General features: G+C 48.1%; 1 protein-coding gene across 1 annotated transcript in view; it reads left to right on the forward strand.

The window, feature by feature from the left end:
• TTLL8 (tubulin tyrosine ligase like 8) overlaps nt 1-17,482 on the forward strand; it is a gene marked incomplete at both ends in the record, with an annotated part of 31,836 nt that overhangs the window by 9,518 nt on the left and 4,836 nt on the right. Inside the window, 8 exons of the mRNA XM_080939227.1 lie at nt 3,031-3,122; nt 5,385-5,508; nt 6,004-6,074; nt 7,057-7,185; nt 7,471-7,585; nt 8,241-8,369; nt 10,515-10,701; nt 16,917-17,065. Of these exons, the coding sequence (XP_080795353.1) occupies nt 3,031-3,122; nt 5,385-5,508; nt 6,004-6,074; nt 7,057-7,185; nt 7,471-7,585; nt 8,241-8,369; nt 10,515-10,701; nt 16,917-17,065 (996 nt within the window). The remainder of the gene's footprint in view (nt 1-3,030; nt 3,123-5,384; nt 5,509-6,003; nt 6,075-7,056; nt 7,186-7,470; nt 7,586-8,240; nt 8,370-10,514; nt 10,702-16,916; nt 17,066-17,482) is intronic.

The raw sequence follows: 17,482 nt of genomic DNA on the forward strand, positions 1-17,482 counted from the left end.
CCAAGGTTGCATGTCAACTCCATATTTTTTCAGCCATTCCAACTCCCAAATGTTGGGATTACAGGCATGTGACATCACACTCAGCTTTGAATCGATGTTTTTAGCCTTTATTGTTTTCTCTTTTAATTTTCAAGACAGGGATTCTCTGTGTAGCCCTGGCTCACCTCAAACCCGGAGATCCCCCTGCCTCTGATTCTCAAGTGCTGGGACTAAAGGTGTCTGTCACCATGTTCAGCTCAGCCTTTATGGTTTTCTGATAGGTGCAATTATGTCTGGAAATTTCTTTATAGTCATAGATTTAACTATATCACCCCAGATTTGAGATTTTGGTGTTCTAGTTGTCTTTGGTTAAACAGATAAAGAAAAATTACATCTTGATATTTTTTTTTGATCCATAGATCATTTAGAAGTACACTTGCTGATCTACACATATTCAGGAGTTTTCTGTTATTTTGATATTATATTGATTTCTGACTTAATGGCTCTTTTTTAGAAGTGTTTTTAATGACTCTTAAATGCTTTGGAATTGGCCTACAGTTTCTTTAAGACCAATAACTATTCTAGAATAATAATGAATGTGTTAGCATCAGACAGAGTGAGTCTGCTGCTCACAGCTGTCCAGCCGACCTTCTTGTTCATCCATCCATTACTGAAAGCCAAGCGATAACTCTGACTATAGACTTAAGGATTTCTCTTTGTTTGGTAACCTCTGTTCCGTGCCTTTTGAGGCATTATTATTTGAGAATCTTTACTGATATGCTTTCCTTGCACATTTTCCTATACACCCCTACACCTTACTATGTACCCTTACACCTTCCTATGCACCCCTACATCTTCTATGAACCACTACACCTTCCTATGCACCCTACACATTCCTATGCACCCCTACATCTTTCACAAACCACTATACCTTCTTATGCACCCCATACCTTCCTATGTATCCTTATACCTTCCTATATACTCTATACCTTTCTATGCACCCTACACCATCCTATGCACCCCTATTCCCTATTCTTGTCCCCATCTTTATAGAGGACGTCTGTTAGCTCTAGCCTGGGCTTGTCTAAATGAAATCCTTCAGTCCACATCTTTTCATGTCCCAAGAAGTGTATCTGTAAATATTGTTCCAAGTCTATGGTTTGGCTTTTCATTTTCTTAATGAAGCAGACATAATCGTTGTGCATGCTGTGTACATCTGTGTACACATTTGTATGCATGTGCACTTGTGTGTGTGTGTGTGTGTGTGTGTGTATTCGAAGACCAGAGGTCAACCTTGGGTATCTATCAATCCTCAGGAGCCATCTGCCTTGTATTAAAACAGGGTCTCTCCCTGGGACTTGGGGCCCACTGGTAGGCTAGACAGGCTGGCCAGCAAACCCCAAGGATCCTCCTGTCTCCACCTTCCCAGTGCTGGAACTACACAGACACCATGTGTAGCTTTATACGCCAGAGCTGGCGATTGGGACCCATGTTCTTCTGCTTGCAGGGGAAGCACTGTCTTAGAGTTGTGTTGCTGGGAAGAGACACAATGACCACTCAACTCTTATAAAGAAAAATATCAGTCAGAGCTGGCTCGTAGTTCAGAGGTTTAATCTATTGCCATCCCAGTGGGAAGCATAGCTGTATGCAGGCAGACATGGAACTGGAGAGGTAGCTGAGAGTTCTACATCTGGACCGGCAGACAAGAGAGGCTAGCACTATGCCTGGCTTGGGCTTTTGACATCTCAACCCCCCCCCCCACTCCACCCCCCCCCCCCGAGTGACACACTTCCTCCAACAAGAACACACCTACTCCAACGAGGACACACCTCCTAATAGTATAACTCCCTGTGAGCCTATGGGGAGGGGCATTTTCATTCAAAGCACCACCCACTATGCCAATTATACTAGAGCCCCAGTCCCAGAGCATTTTAATCTCAACAGTTCCAAATGTACCAGTTCCCACTTTTATTTGTGTGGGGGTGCCATCTGAGAATGTTTCCCTAGGTGAGGCCGTGATGGTTTCCTCCTGTGTGTTCTGTTAGAAGCTTTGTGTGGCTTTCACATGCTTCAGAATAAATCCTGAGCCTCTTGTCACACCGCAGTTAGGGACTAGAGTGGACTCAGTGAAGAGAGTCACAGGAAGAGCAGGTGGGCAGGGTTGGATAGAAGCTCCCTGGGTATCCAGGACCTGGCAGGCCCAGGAGCATTGTGAGTCCGGTAGTTTGGAGAGCTCTGTACCTTTCAAGGAAGCAGCAGCTGTGATGAGTCCACATTTAGGGCTTGGGGAGAGAAGGGGAAGCTGTTGGGGGTAAGAGGAGGAGAATGCTGGTCAGCCAAAGGCCCGTGCATGAAAGCCTCAGTGTGTGCTGCAGGTATGGCCTGTGGGGACCCAGCAGGTGGGAGAAAGGCAAAGGAGGAGGCCAGGGACACTGCAGTGTTTAGTCTGTGCCTATGGGAACAACTGGCATCAACAGGTTGCTGAGAGAGAAGCTGGTGTCAGGGAGGGCATCCCAGAATGAAGGAGACACTGGAGGACTTCCTCAAGGCAGGAGAGAGGACGGCTACTGAATAAAAGCTAAGGACTCGGGTGGAAATAATGGGGGTCTGAAATTCCTCTCACCACACATTAGAGACATAGAGAACCAAGCCTACCCAGTGCAGGCCAGGCATGGTGGTGCATTGCCTTCAATCTCAGCACCCAGGACGCAGAAGCAGGTGGATCTCTGAGTTCGAGGCCAGCCTGGTCTACTGAGTGACTTCTAGGACAGCTGGGTGATGGCAGAGGGAACCTGTCTCAAAAACAAACAGAGACTAAGCAATGCCAGAGTGGTCTGGGGGGATGGGAGGATGGTGTGTCAAAGGCTCACAAAAGGTAGTAAGGGCAAAGAAGGCTGAGGCCTACACAGGGAGTAGGCAGAGGTAGGTGGACAAGAGGCCTCCACATGAGTCTGCTGTCAGGCTCGAGTGACTGTTCTGAGCAACAGTGCCCTTTCCTTTGCCTTGATGTCTGTTTCTTTCTTTCTTTCTTTCTTTTTTTTTTTTTTGCAGAGTTAAAACAAGGAATTCCCCAAGATTTGTCTTCTTCCCCCAAATTAGACAGATATAAAATAGCAAGACAGTTAACAGAAAAAGCTGTCAAGGTAAATTGTGTTTCCGGACTCCTAGGTGGGGTGCTGTTTTGGGTACTAGCCTGACTGGGTGGTTTCCTCCCCTATAGAGATGGTGCCAGTATTGCTTTTGAATTTGTCTGAATCTCCCACGTAGCCCCTAAACCCAGCTCCTCTCGTAACCTTTGAACGTGTATAGCCATGTTGTGGGTGGTGGGCATTCAGATGACTTCCCCATTGAACAGCAGTTTGGTGGAACCCTCTGGCCCCTGATATCCTGTGGGCACCAGAACTTAGTTCCAGGTATCTTCTGAGTATTCTCCTGGATAGGGTCAGATCTTCCAGCGGGACAAAGTTATGTGTCTGTTACCTGGCAACACAAGTTTACCTATAGAAAACATCACCACAGTGTCTGGGATCTCGGAGTTGGGACCTGGGCTCAGCTTGTCTTTGTTCATGTTTGTATAATGGGTTCTGAACTTGGCTTGTCTGTGTCTTTGTGACAAAGTCTTGGCTCTGACCAAGCTCTCACTTATGTCTTGTGTCCGGCTTCCTAAGCATCTCTTCTTCCAAGCTGTTTGGGAGTCAGATGAATCCCTCCTCTGCGTGGATAGTCTGAGCTTCAAGCCTCTGTTAGTGGCACCCTGATGAGTTTGCCCCCCCCCAGAAGATCGACTGTGTATCCATCAGAGCCCATTGACTTAGAGCCTCAGTGACATCTGCAAAATTCTGTCACAGTTTTGGGATGAGGCCAGTGGTTTTGGCATGTCCCGACACCTTGTTGGTTAGAGTCCAGGGACAGTGTCCTGCATGTGTGTCCCGTCAGGGTCCCTGCATCTGCAGGAGGACTCCAGTGGCTCTGAGCCACTCCTCTTGCCTGACCCCAGAGGACCCTGTCTGTCCCTGACCCTGCTTGTGGCTAGTTTCTTCCGGTGGCTTGGGGTGTCCACATGGATGTTAGCGTTTTGTCTGTGGCTACATAAAATACCCGAGGCCTCCTCACTTTACTTTGAAAAGAAATGTACTCGCCACCTAGTGTTAGGGGCTGCAAGTCAGAGCATGAGCAGTCCTGCCCTTTTTGGCCCCGTCACACTGCGACAGATGGCATCACTGTAAGCCTGCTCGTAGGAGGAAAAAAATATTTGACAGAGGAGATCAGAGGGAGATGGGGACTTGGCTCACTCTTTTATAATTGTTCACTGGGTGAGAGCTAGCTCACACCCTTCCTGCGGATGCCCCTCACTCCATGCTGGTGAGCATACCTCAAGCCCATGAGCCCATTGGAGACAAGCAGTGATAGATGATCATTCCTTCCCTGACCTTTCCCTGGGCTGAAAAGACTGAGGCGGTACAGTTCAGGTCGCCCACTAGCTGCCACCTGCCTGTTCATTCACAGGCAGCTGACCATCTCCAAGTGATGAGTCAGGATTCTCCAGCAGCTTTTGAACTGTCCCTGCCCCTTCCTCTGTTACCTGTTTTTCTCTTTCTGCCATTTTGAACTCGGGCACTCGAAGCTTTTGCAAACAGGAGGCACACACTCTCTAGTCTTAGTGTTTCTTTTGTTGTGTGTTAAAGACACCATGTACAAAAAACAACTTAAGAGAAGAAAGGGTTTATCTCATGTTATAGGCTTGTGATCAAGGCAGGAACCTGGAGGCAGATAATGAAACAGGCTCACTCCTCACTGGTTTACTCCTATGGTTTGTTCAGCCTGTTTTCTTACACAACTCCCGACCCCTGCCCAGGGGTGGCCCTGCCACGGTGGGCTGGGCCCTCCTATATCTATTGTTAATCAAGAAATGCCCCCATGACAGGCACCAACCAATCTGGTGGGGGCATTTTCACAGTTGAGGTTCCTCTCCCCAAATGACTAGCTTGTGTTCAATTGGCATAAAATTAGCAGGACACTCACTTTTCTATAAAAGAATCTTCAGCCATTCCCTAGACCCCCGGGCATTTCATAACTGTGTGTCCAGCCTGTCTTCCAAATCCAAAATTCCTGAGTTGGATTGCAGCTGCTCAGGAAGTTCTGATTTCTCGGTTGTGTTTTGGCCCCCTTTGTGTGTCTGAGTGTATGAATGAGTGTTTAAAGGCAATTGCCTCTGTAACCCAATGATGAATAAACACAGTGTAGCAACTATGGGCACATCCACTCTTCTCCATGCTGAGGGTATTACCGTGCTCCCTGGGCAGAGTGTGTTGTCTTGCCGTGGTGCAGTCTGGTCCATCCTACTTTGAAACTCACCTCAACCCCCTTATTGCTGAGGTCGTCAGTTAAAACCCTGATGTTTTCAGGAGAAGAAGATTTTCTCCATCTATGGACACTACCCTGTCATCCGGGCCACGTTGCGAAGAAAGGGCTGGGTGGAGAAGAAGTTCAACTTCTTTCCCAAAGCTCTTCAGAATGTTGAAGGTGAAGGTAAAGGTAAAGCCCATCCTAGCTGTGCTGACTCTACACACCCACTGGCATCTGTCCTCATGTATCCACCACCCTCCCAACCTCAAACATCAGAGGCAGCCACACATGGGGACATGTGTCCCCATGCCCACATCCCACCCTAGCCATTCTTCCTCCAGGCCCATCCCCCACTAAGGCCATTCCTCAGGTACTCATAGTTCAGGCGATTCCTCCCCAGACTCATGCCTCAAGCCTCTACAGCCTCCTACCCCGAGGGTCACCTGGTCTTCAGCATCCCCTCAGCCTTGACCTAGCACAGCCTAGGCAGAATCTACACAGGATGCTGGAGGGAATGGCACATGTGGCCTCCAGAGCCACAGCCCCAGGGGGAACCTCCCTTGGAGCTTTTGGCAGTCAAGTGGCCATCCGTCCATAGTGGGACTCCAACCCTACAGGGAGTCGGGTGAGGAACCTGTATATGGTGGCAGCAGTGTCTCTCTTGTGTTTTGTTTGTAGATAAAAGTGCTGAGACCAAAGAAAATCAAGAAATAGCCTTGGAGAGATTCGATGATATCCATGATGTGATGGTAGGCCCTGTGGCCTGGTATTGGGGTGTACCGTGGCCTTTTCAAAGTAAGACAGAGCACACTGGACGGAAGTGAGACTCTTGTATGGAACACCGGTCCCTTGGGGCATCTGGCTTCCCTTCCTCCTGCTCCTAGCTCCTGCATTCTACACTGACTAGCACAAGTAAAGGTCTATGAGGCCATGGACCAAGGGGGGCTGAGTGGTGGGGAGAGGGGTCCATTACAGGATGGAGGCAGAGGGGACCTGGCCGGTGATCAGATGGGGTCTCCAGTAACACAGCAGTTACACCCCAGTCACCCCTAGCCTGGCTCCTCTGAAGCTCTCCTATTCTGTTAAGAAGACAAAAAGGTTAGTCACAGGTTAAAAGTTTTGGCCACACATGTAATTAATTTAGAAGAGCAGGTATCCATAATGTTTGTGTACATCATAAATCACCAAACAGCCAAATAAATGGACAGAGAATTAGCTCACAGGTGGTCAGTCAGTAAACACATTAGGTTAATGGAGTTAATTCCATTTTTGTAGCCAGCTGTGCACTTAGTCTAATTTATTTTCTGTAAATGCTGGACCCTGAACCTTTCCCCTGCTCTACAGTGGGGAAAAGCTGCCTCCTAGGGGTTCTGGGGAGAAAGCTTCCTCTGGACCACACTCCTGGATCTCAGAGCATCAGTCACCTCCAATCCGAAGACAGCACAGCTCTAAGTCTCTCATAGATAACCAGGCTGGGAAGAGTTCAAATTCACCTTCAGCCCCAAGCTGAGAAAAGCAGCTGGCTTCTGGGTAGCAGGCACCCTGTGTGGTTTGGGTTGTCCTCACACCGACATGTGTGGCCCTCAGGAGCCAGGTCACCTCAGCTGAGATAGAGCCTTCAGCCAGAATCACCCCAGTCTCTGTCCCACCACCAACTCTCAGCTATGTCCCAGCATGTCAAAGAAACGGAGCCCCGGATGCTGGGTGCTGATAGACGGCTCTTCTTGCCAGTCCAGGTTGGTAAAGAACGAGATGCCATACCTCCTCTGGACTATCAAGAGGGACGTTGTGGACTACCACAGCCTGACCTGTGACCAGATGCTAAATCACTATGGGAAGACAGCATCATTCACGACCAAGGTGGATGGGAGGGCCTGGGCTCAGTCTGAGTGGGTGGGCCATCTCAGCTGGGAGGACCCGAGGGAGTGGTCACAGACATGCTTCTCGCAGGGACGACCCCCCCACCTCCTATCCCACATGCCCACCTGTACCCCTGTTTCTCCCTCTGTCCCTGGGTACTCTCAATGCCATGGAAGGCCCCTTCCTAGGGAACACGGGCTGAGTCAAACATGGGTCCCCACTAGAATTCACTTTATGTGAGGCTGCCCACTGAGGTGCCTGATGCACTCACTGTTCTCTCTGGAGATCGGACTCTGCCTGAACATGAGGAGTCTGCCTTGGTACGTCCAAGCCAACCCAAACACCTTCTTCCCACGCTGCTACGGCCTTTGCACGGAGACCGAGAAGCAGGAATTCTTGGGTGAGTGACCCACGGCTTTCTGAGGTGCACCGCACTTCCTAGGGTCAGAACTACATCTCTGGTCCATTTGCTAAGGGCCCACCTGAAAACGTCCAATAGGCAATGTTGGCAGTTTAGGAGGAGCTACCTGAGGCAGACAGAAGCTGTAGAGCTAAGTATTGAGATCTCTGCTGTGAGGGGCCACGGCGGACCTCCAGCAGCAGTGACACAGAGCAGTACCACCTGCTTCCGATCTCTGTGCGGATATCCGTCTGTTTAGAGCGTGGGCTCACCTCGAGCCTAGATTGGCAGCTGTGGATGCACAGCTATGGTGTTCTGCCTGTGTGCTGAGTTCAAGCAAGATCCCTCACTAGAGGAGAGCTACATTCTAGATGGTCCACGGTGTCCAGAGAGACCCCTTAGATTCCTCAGAGGATCCTTGGAGTGTAGCAAGATGAATACTGGCAATATCCCTCAGGTCCCTGAGGACTTTGGGGACGGTGACAACAGAGAGCAGTGGCTGGAAGGGGGGAGCTGTTGGGATTGGGTGTGGACGGGTGGGTGAGCAATAAACGGGGAAGCACCTGGTGAGGGAGGCAGGGAGGCCCACATGGCATGCTCTGCTCCCTCTCTGCTCTGGGTGGGCAGTGGGAGCGAGGCCTTGGTGTCCTTCCAGATGATTTCCGGCGCACAGTGGCTGCCAGCATCCTCAAATGGGTAGTTCATCACCAGAATTACTGCAACAAAGTCAAGGGCAAGAGTAAGAAGGAGGAGGCCAAGAATGGAAACCCCAGCCCCAAGAAAGGTACACAGCTACGGGACGGGGCTTTTATGCTTGATGGGGTATGTAGTCTCTGGCCCACCGTAAAGGTCTTTAGCTGGTGAGGTGGAGCGTCTACGGCTGATGGACAGGTTGGGCACTGTGGCTTTGGTGGTCCAACAGGCATGGAGAAGGAGACAATGCCTCTTCTGGTCCACCTCTGATTCTCCCGGCCTATCTTCTGTTTTGACAGTCACCTAAGATCTCGGTCATCCTGTTTGCAGGACATATCAGTACCAGGCACCACGATTTCATGGTCACACTAAATCCTGCCCCACAGGCTCAGTGTCTAGCCAGTGGCCATTGCTATGACCCTCCATATAGCAACCAGAAGAGGACCATAGTAATGACAGTACCGTGTGGTGTGCACACACAACCGTCTCCTGGGTTTAAGGGTTTCTGTTGTTGTTGCCTGCTTTAGTAAAATTTGTGGGTTTCTCCTCCTCCTCCTCCTTGTTGTTGTTGTTGTTGTTGTTGTTGTTGTTGTTGTTGTTCTTCTTCTTCTTCTTCTTCTTCTTGTTCTTCTTGTTCTTCTTGTTCTTCTTGTTCTTCTTGTTCTTCTTGTTCTTGTTCTTGTTCTTCTTCTTCTTCTTCTTCTTCTTTGTCGTCGTCATCTTCTTCATCTTCTTTTTGTGTTCTTCTTGTTTTTGTTCTTATTCTCCTCCTCCTCCTTCTTCTCTTTTTTCCTTTAGAACAGTTTTAGGCTAACAGAAAATTTGAGCAGAAGATACCTTGGTTTTTTATCCACCCCGGTCCCTCTGTCTCCTTAGAAAAGGGGGGGGGGGGGCTCCTGTAGATATCAACCCACTTTGGCATATCAAATTGCAGTAGGACTAGGTGCATCTTCTCCCATTGTGGCTAGACCAGGCAGCCCGGTTCAGGGAAAGGGATCTAAAGGCAGGCAACTGAATCAGAGACAGCCCCTGCTCCTGCTGTTTGGGGTGCAACTTCATGGGAGTTTCTTAGAGAAGTTAGTTGTATCTTGTTTAATCTACTCTGTAAATCTGTGTCTTTTAACTGGTGTGTGTATTGGTGTTGTATCGTCTTTGGTAGGGAAGGTGGTTATCAATATGGTGGGATTGATTAAAGCTGTCATGGTGATTACTGTTTTCTCTGTCTATCTCCCTGTCTCTGTGTCTCTGTCTGTCTGTCTCTCTGTCTGTCTCTCTGTCTGTCTGTATCTCATCTCCCCTCTCTTTCCACTGTTTCCTTCTCCTCTCCCCTTCCACCCTTCACGGCATCCCCTTCAGAGGGCATGCCCGCAGCCAGGTTTTTCTGCTCCTGTGAAGATTTCCACTCCATTGAACCCTGAGTCTCCATCTCCACATTTGTCAACCTCTCTCCAGTTTGGGGGAAATTGGTTTTGTCTTTGACCTCACTTCTTTGGAAGATCGGGAGTTGTTGGTCATTTAGCTCAGCTCTTTACTCAAGAGAAAGTACTGACATCTTGCATGGGGAAGCCGGAAGTGCCACATTCGTTCTTAAATGGCTTATGTTCTGTGAATTTCAAATGCCCCTGGTACTCTCAGCAACTGCTCCATAAACTTAGCACTCTTGCTTTGTAGCATACCCAGTGAGCATGCGCTCATCACAGCAGTCCTCAGTACCATGCCTCTACCGGCACTGTGCCTGAAGGCCCCGGCTGTCCCTAAAGCATGCCGAAGTCCTGCAGGCTACACAGCTAGCCAGGGCGGAGGCTCAGCCTATTGGCCACATTGAAGTCTGCTTTCAGTCCGTACTCTCTGAGACTCAACAGTGCTCCTGAGTCGTGGGGTTGAGAAGGATGAGATGGGTGCTAGGACCTACCAAGGAACCCTGTAGCGATGGGAATTAACAATCATAGCAGCTCAGAAGGGTCACAGGTGTCAGAGCAACACAGGTCTGGTCACAGAATGTGTGAACAAAAAGCTTGCTTTTTATGACCATTCAAAAATGCTATCTCCTCTCCATCGTGACAGCTGAGTCTATCAGAACCACGAGCTCCTGATGGCAGTAGTGACGCTGAACAGTGGGACTGACAGACAAGGCTCCTGAAGGGGAGGCATCACCCAGGGGAGAGGCGATGGGAACAGAAAGCAATCTCTGCGCCCTTGGTCGAGGTTACACTCAGTGTGTGTGCTTGGGTTCCAGATCCTGACAATCCTGACCTCAAGTTACCAAGCCTCCCAGGACAGGTTGTAGACACAGCATGCAGGGTGTGCCAGGCCTACCTGGGGCAGCTGGAGCACGAAGACATTGATGTATTGGAGACCAGCACCGAGGCCTTGTCTGAGGAGGAGTGGAATGACCTGATACAGCAGTACTACTTACTGGTTCAGTAAGATGCCACCTTGTCGCCTTGGCACCGGAAGGGGTCACGGCACACACACACTGGGATGCATGTCGGGGTGCTAGAGCACATATCTGGGTGTTGCAGGCACTTGCCTTGATGTTAGAATACTTGTCAGGTACATGGGCATCTGTCTGGGCATTAGGGTACTTATCTAACTGGTGACCAGTTTGAGGTTGGGATGCCTCCTGAGTCCTGGGATGCCTTCTGATGTTAGATCCCCTGCCTTGTATCCTGGGTGCCTACCAGCTTTTGGGGTACCCAAATCTTCTGTTACCCGTTGAAAAGATGACACCTCCAATGTGTGTCTTTGGTGGATGCCACCTCATTTTGTATCTACTCGAGTCTTTTCATACTTGAGCTCATTTGCACCCACTGGTAAGTTTGTGCTGCTCAGGGCCTGGAAGACTCTGAGTGATAAGTGAGGGTGGGCTGAGGTGCCTCCCTGGCCTTCAGACTTGGATGCTGGTCACCCCTCATCACCAAGGCCCACATGCTGCTGCTGCTTCTGTCTTGCTCTCCTCTGGTCTCCTACCCCTTAAGGTGACCACCAGCAACAAAACAGGGGTTGGAAGCAACCCAGGCACCCTAGGGGAACCAAAATCAGGAAGGCAACTTGTATTTATTTCAAGGGTCTGTGGCGCCCCTTCCATACCATACTAGATGTTTTCAGCCTTTGGTCCTTCTTTCCTTCCCTTTGATATCAAACATTTTCCTTTTCTCTTCACCCCACTCCTTGCCTCTTTCCTCCCGTCCTCTCCTCTTTCCTCCCTTCCTCTCTCTTTTTTCCTCTTTTCTGTTGACTTAGCCTGTGATCCTAGCACTCAGGAGGCTGAGGCCAGAAAAGCGTGAGCTCCGGGCTGGATTAAGCTATGCACTGAGTCTGAGGCCAGCATGGGGGAGATAGCAGGACTCTGTTTATTTTTTAAGCCAACCCTGAACATTACAATCTCACTTTTGAGACAGGTCTAGCATGAGCCACTGCATCCAAAACCTTCTTTGTGTTTTGTTACTCATCTTTAGAATTTTCACTGCTGCCCAGACAGAACAAGAAGGCGTGTGACGTGCCATGGTGGCTTGTTCCCGCCTGTTCCTGACACTCTTGTCATTCATTTCTATCTTTCTTTTCTGAAAATATGTATCTGTATGTCTGTGACTGAATGACTGTGCATTCAGGTGCATCGGTGCCCACTGATTCCCTGGACTTAAAGTTCCGGTTCCAATTACTCGATCAGCCAATGTGGGTGTTGGGAACTAAACCCTTTCCAAGAGCAGTCAGTGCTCTTAACCTCTGAGCCCTCTCTCCAGATCCTCTGTCTGAAAAGGCCCGAGCCATGTTTGTTGTTGCTTTAAACAGTCGGTTACTTTCATCTTTTGCACATCAGCAGTTGTTTTGGTTTAGAAAAAAAAAATCTCTTAATATATTCTCTAGCAATGGTCTACTGGTAGAAAACTTTCCCCCGTTTTGTTCCCCCTCCGGGATAGGGTTCTCAGTTTGCAGACATATGCTGCTGTCACTGTTGAGACGTTACTCCGTTGTCTTCCGGCCTGTGATGTTTTGTTTAGAAATTTTCGGCTGGTATTTTGGTTCTTCTCTTTTTCTCTGGATGCCTTAAGAGTTTGTGTTTGGTTTTTAGAGGTTTGCTTATTACGTCTCTAGGGATACTTTTCTTTGTGTTTATCTTTGTTTAAGTGTGGGGGGCATCTTTTAACTATGAGTTGACTTTTTTTTTTCTCCCAGAGTTGGACTGGGATATTTCTGGCTGATATTTCTACAAGCATTGCCTCTCCTTAATTCTCTCTCTTCTCCTCCTGTGACTCCAAGTGCCTGTGCGTTATGCTGTATCTTGTGTGGCTCTTACATAGTCTTTCCCTTCGTGGCTATCATGAGAGTCCTTCTGATGCACTTCTCTGTTCCTGGCTGTGTGCTGTGTTCCACTGAGCTGTCTTACGCTAGGACAGTGCTTTAGTCAGTGGATGCTCACGACTTAATCCATCAAAGGAGGCACACACTCTCTGCTTTCCCTTCTTCTCAGGAGTTGTCCTCACACACCCCCATACGAGTCGTGCTAAAGACAGTTCCTTCCTAATGAGGTTGGTTGTATCTTCATATTTATTAACTAACACAGGAAATTATTGGCTACAATTAATAGGAAGAAAGTTGACAAAGGTGCTTCGAATTGACTCAAGAGCTGTGTTTCTCAAAAAGCATTGTGAAGAGGATTAAAATAGAAGCCAGGAACTGAAGACAGATCCACTGTCCACAAGTCCAAATGGAGGTTCAAATTTAGAAGCTGCAGACTTAGCTACAATAAGTTAGGGGAAAGAAATGAACCAAATTAAATGCTGAGTTCGTAGAGTGCTTCTCTCTTGTACTAGAAGCCCTGAGTTCATTCTCTGGGACCTCATGAACTAAATGTGGTGGTTCATGCCTGTAACCCCGAACGCTCAGGTTGAACATGACTATCAACGTGACCCCAGGTCCTTGTGGGTGACTTCAGACTTGTAGGAAAAGGCCTTACTTAGAAACCCATCATAATCTCAGGATAAAAGAGCGGGGATCAGTAGAGATGTCTGAGCAGCTTTCAGATTTGAGGGTACACTACTGGTACCTGGGAGAGAGACATCCACCGCAGGACCTGCAAGGACATGAGGTCAGGAGGCAGTAGCAGGAGGATCAGAAGTTCAAGGTCATCTTCGTGCACACAGCAAGTTCAAAGCTGTCCTAGGCTCCATGAGACCCGCCTCAAAAAGAAACATGGAACAGACTCTTTTTTTTTTTTTTTTTTGTAGTGGTGATGCAGGCCTTTAATCCCAGCAACTGGAAGGTAGAGGCAGGTGGATATAGTTTAAGGCCAGCCTGTCTACAGAGCAAGTTTGAGAACAGACAGGACTACACAAAACAAATGACACACGTAAAAATACTGCCCTTTCCAAAAAGCAAAAGTAAAGCAAGACAGAACCAAACCTAAGCTATGTTATAGCTTAATTAGAAATTGTAAAGAATTCCTTTCCCAAGGCAAGCTTACCATATATCTAATAGTTTGTGGACAAACTAGATTTTAAAGCTATAATCTTCTGCATAAGAGTTCCTCAGTAGATGCTAATTCAATAAAGCTAGACAGTTGTTGTGGTAAAAATTAAGAGGAATCTGTCGCTACCAGTCCAGCAGTCTTACTCCGTAGGAGCTCTTACCCAGGAGCTGCTTCAGTGCAGAACCAAGCGTAGTACCCCTAGGCAGTTAGTTACCAAGCCTTTCAACACACACATCTCATTCCACAGGTCCCACACCAGATCCGCATGCTCCAGCTGACTCTCAGCCATTGCTTTCACACACTGTCCTCCATGGTCCCATAAAAACATGACTCAACAATCACTAATTTATCAAACAGACTTATAGGTTAAATTCTCAATCCACAATACCTCCAAATAATAAATTCACTGCCAATTAATAAAGATATAAACCACCCACCTAGACAAGATAAAATTGATCTAGTTCACCTTGATCTGAACTATCCTCCTATGCTGCCTCCATCTTGAATCTCCCACTTTCTCCTCTTCTGCCTTACCAAAACTTTGTTCCCGCCCACTCTCTACTGTCCAATCATGTATCGCCTTGACATCAACCTACAAACAGTCATATTTACAGTCATGTGGTTGTCAATGGTCTGTTTCCTTGCTTAATTAATAAAAAGTTTCTGCATGTAAAAGCACATCTCTCCCAACAGGGCTTATCAAACAGGGCTGCTTAACAGATAATCTAAGACAATCTGTTTATAAAGACCACCAGAAGACCTTTACTGTATCTGCATTTATTTTATGCTGAACTTATTCTTGTACCATGAGTTTTTGTTTCTTCAGTTTCTTTTGGAATATCTTTTTCTTCTTCTGGCTTTGGAACAATCTGTAACAGACTCTTTATTCAATACAAATCAGCTGTCCAGTCAGACTAGATACATACCCAAGTGTTGGAGCTTTCTAGAAATGCAGGTTAAAGCCACAGTGAACCCTTGGTGGCAGCTCCTATAATCCCAGGAGGATCTTGAACTCAAAGCTAGCTTGGGCTGTATAGGAGACTTTATCTCAAAAGCGGCAGAAGAAAAAAAGAAAACACCAAACCCTCCCATAATGAGACACCTCTCTGCACACCAAGATGGCTCCAATTGAAGACTTAAGACAGCAAGTATGGGCCCGAGTCAACAGCTCTAATGCACCACTGACAGGAGTGTTGAGCCACAGCATTTTGGAAAATCAAGAACTATATGCCCTATGACCCACTCTCCTATCCCTACAGAAACGGAAGCACCCAGCCTCAGAAAGACTCATAGACCTTAGCTGTGTTGGAGCAAGGGCTGCAAACGGCACAGCCATGGACGGATCCCCCAGTTGTGAGGCTAAGAGACACTACACAGGATTAAAAGAGGAGAGGGGAATGGAGAGAAAAGAGAGCATGTGGGTCCGTGTCACCATCCATGGGTGTAAGGTTCAAGAAAGGCAGAGTCCGTCACTGTGGTCGAAACTGTGAATGACAACTAACTACCACTGGCTGGGATGTAACACTAGAGAACTTTCTGAACAGCCCGGGCTGTGTGTAGTAATGAGCTGGTGGTGATGACACAAGAGTACACAGGCGCAAAAGTGCCCAAATTTCACTTTTCCTGTGTGAGCTTTCTATACTGGGCCACATTTTTCTTTAAACCTACAAAAAGAGAAGGCTTGAGACTTCACCACTAGGTGGCAGCATTGGGCTCTCGTGTGGTATGGTGTGACCAAGTGCCACGACCTATGGAGAGAGGTTCCAAAACAAGCCAGGCTCCTGCCCCATTTCATCAATCTCTTGACTTTGATAGCTTCCATCCTCTCACTGTGTGACGTGAGTAACATGGCATGGTGACAGATGAGTCAGTGCTGGCTCATCTTCAGGGGTGACTTCCAGGGCTTGTCTTTCTGGAGCATGGTAGTAGACGCATTCATTCTAACAGGCCATGCTGATAATACCCTCCTATTAATAATACTCTCCTATTATTACATCTGGCCCAGCTCTATGGACCAGATGGTGTTATGAGGACACTTTGGGTTACCTGTACCTGTGTGCACCATGTAGTAATTATGGCAGAGCTGTACGAACATTATGGAATTTACCAACATGCAACATCTGCAGAGGAAGCTCGCATCTAGTAGATCAGGGGAGTGGGCTTTGCTCGGGATCTGGCCCGCTAGGACTCTTGCTGTCTCGAAACTCTAATGCACCTAGTCAGAGTTTACTTACCATCATTCCCTTTCTCCTAAATATTGCCCCTCCTTGTCCCGCAGGTAGACAGAGCACAAATGTCTCCTGTCCCCAAACCCTTGCTTACACCTCCAGGGCTGCAGTCGGAATTTGCAGGGAGTTTGCACTGAACGTTCCCCATTGTCCTGGGCCTGCCCACATGTGGAGGGTCCCACAGAACCTGAGAGGCGCTACTATGGCAGATGTCTCTCTCCCAGGGCCAGTCATGTACCCTCAAATTCCTAAAGCTGCTCTGACATCTCTGCTGATCCCTGCTCTTATTTCCTGTGATTATGATGAGACTGAGTCAGGCCTTTTCCTACAAGTCTGAAGTCACCAACAAAAGGACATGGGGTCAGGTTGACAGTCATAGTCACAGGACGATACGCTGGCTGTTAACTGTGGACGGGGAGGTCCGCACTGCAGCTTGGCTTCCTTTCGAAGGACCTTTCTGAGAACGGTGCCGGCGGTGTCCTTGCACGTCCATCTTTGGTTTTCCTTTGGTAGAGGATGGGTGTCCTTTCCTATGTAGACAATCTATATGTCAGGGTTGTTGGATTGTTTGTTAATTTCAACAGGGTCTATTGTGAAACCTCGGCTGTATTTGAACTTGTTATGTTAAACCCTTCAGGTTTAAAACTCAGAATGATCCTCCTGCCTCTGCCCTTCTACCCCTCTGCCCCTCTGCCTCAGCCTCTAAGTGCTGGGTTAGGGTCCATACTTCTTAACACACCCTGTTCAGGTACAGCCTCTAAGTCCATGACCCCAGATATCCTCAATGGGTAGGCATTCTCTGCTGTTCTTCTTGCTGTATAACCACCAGCATGGCCTAGGGCAGAAGCACCCACCAGTCACGGGGGCTGAGTGCTTTCGCTCAGAGCCTCACGCCCTTTCTGGATCTTGTTTGTTTGTTTTGTTTTGTTTTGTTTTTTAGTGGCAATGCTTCCATCACTGACTCGAAAAGTTACTTTGTGCAGTGCCAAGCTCTGCTGAATAAGATCAGTTCTGTGAACCCCCAGACAGAGATCGATGGGATACGGAACATCTGGATCATCAAGCCTGCAGCCAAGTCCCGGGGTCGAGGTGAGTTCACCGGGCAGAGCCCTCCCCATTATGCAAGGCCCCCAACTTTGACAGCCACCAGTTCTGGGGTGGAGGGAGATTCAAGAAACCGTCTGCCGAGGTCAGATGGGTGCCCGTGCTGTGCTAGAGGGAAAGGAGTCTCATGACTCTGCTGTTCTGGAGGTTGCTATTTTAGCTCGGATTTTCTCGTTTGTACCCATTAGTTAAACAACCCCAGAGTGTTCTGTTGGGGGCTTTGTGTTTGTTACCTTGATCTTAGCCATAGGCTTATTCTAGCCCCTAAAAAGGTGTGGAGGATCTTCATCTCAAACAACGTACTTCCTGTCCCCTGGATCCAGGGTAAAATTCACCTGTAAAAACCTAGCGCCCTCAGAGGCAAATTCTGAACACCTCATAAAATGTGCCTGTGAATTTTTC

This window comes from Micromys minutus (genome assembly GCF_963924665.1).
Source record: "Micromys minutus genome assembly, chromosome: 27".
Classification (NCBI taxonomy): Eukaryota; Metazoa; Chordata; class Mammalia; order Rodentia; family Muridae; genus Micromys; species Micromys minutus.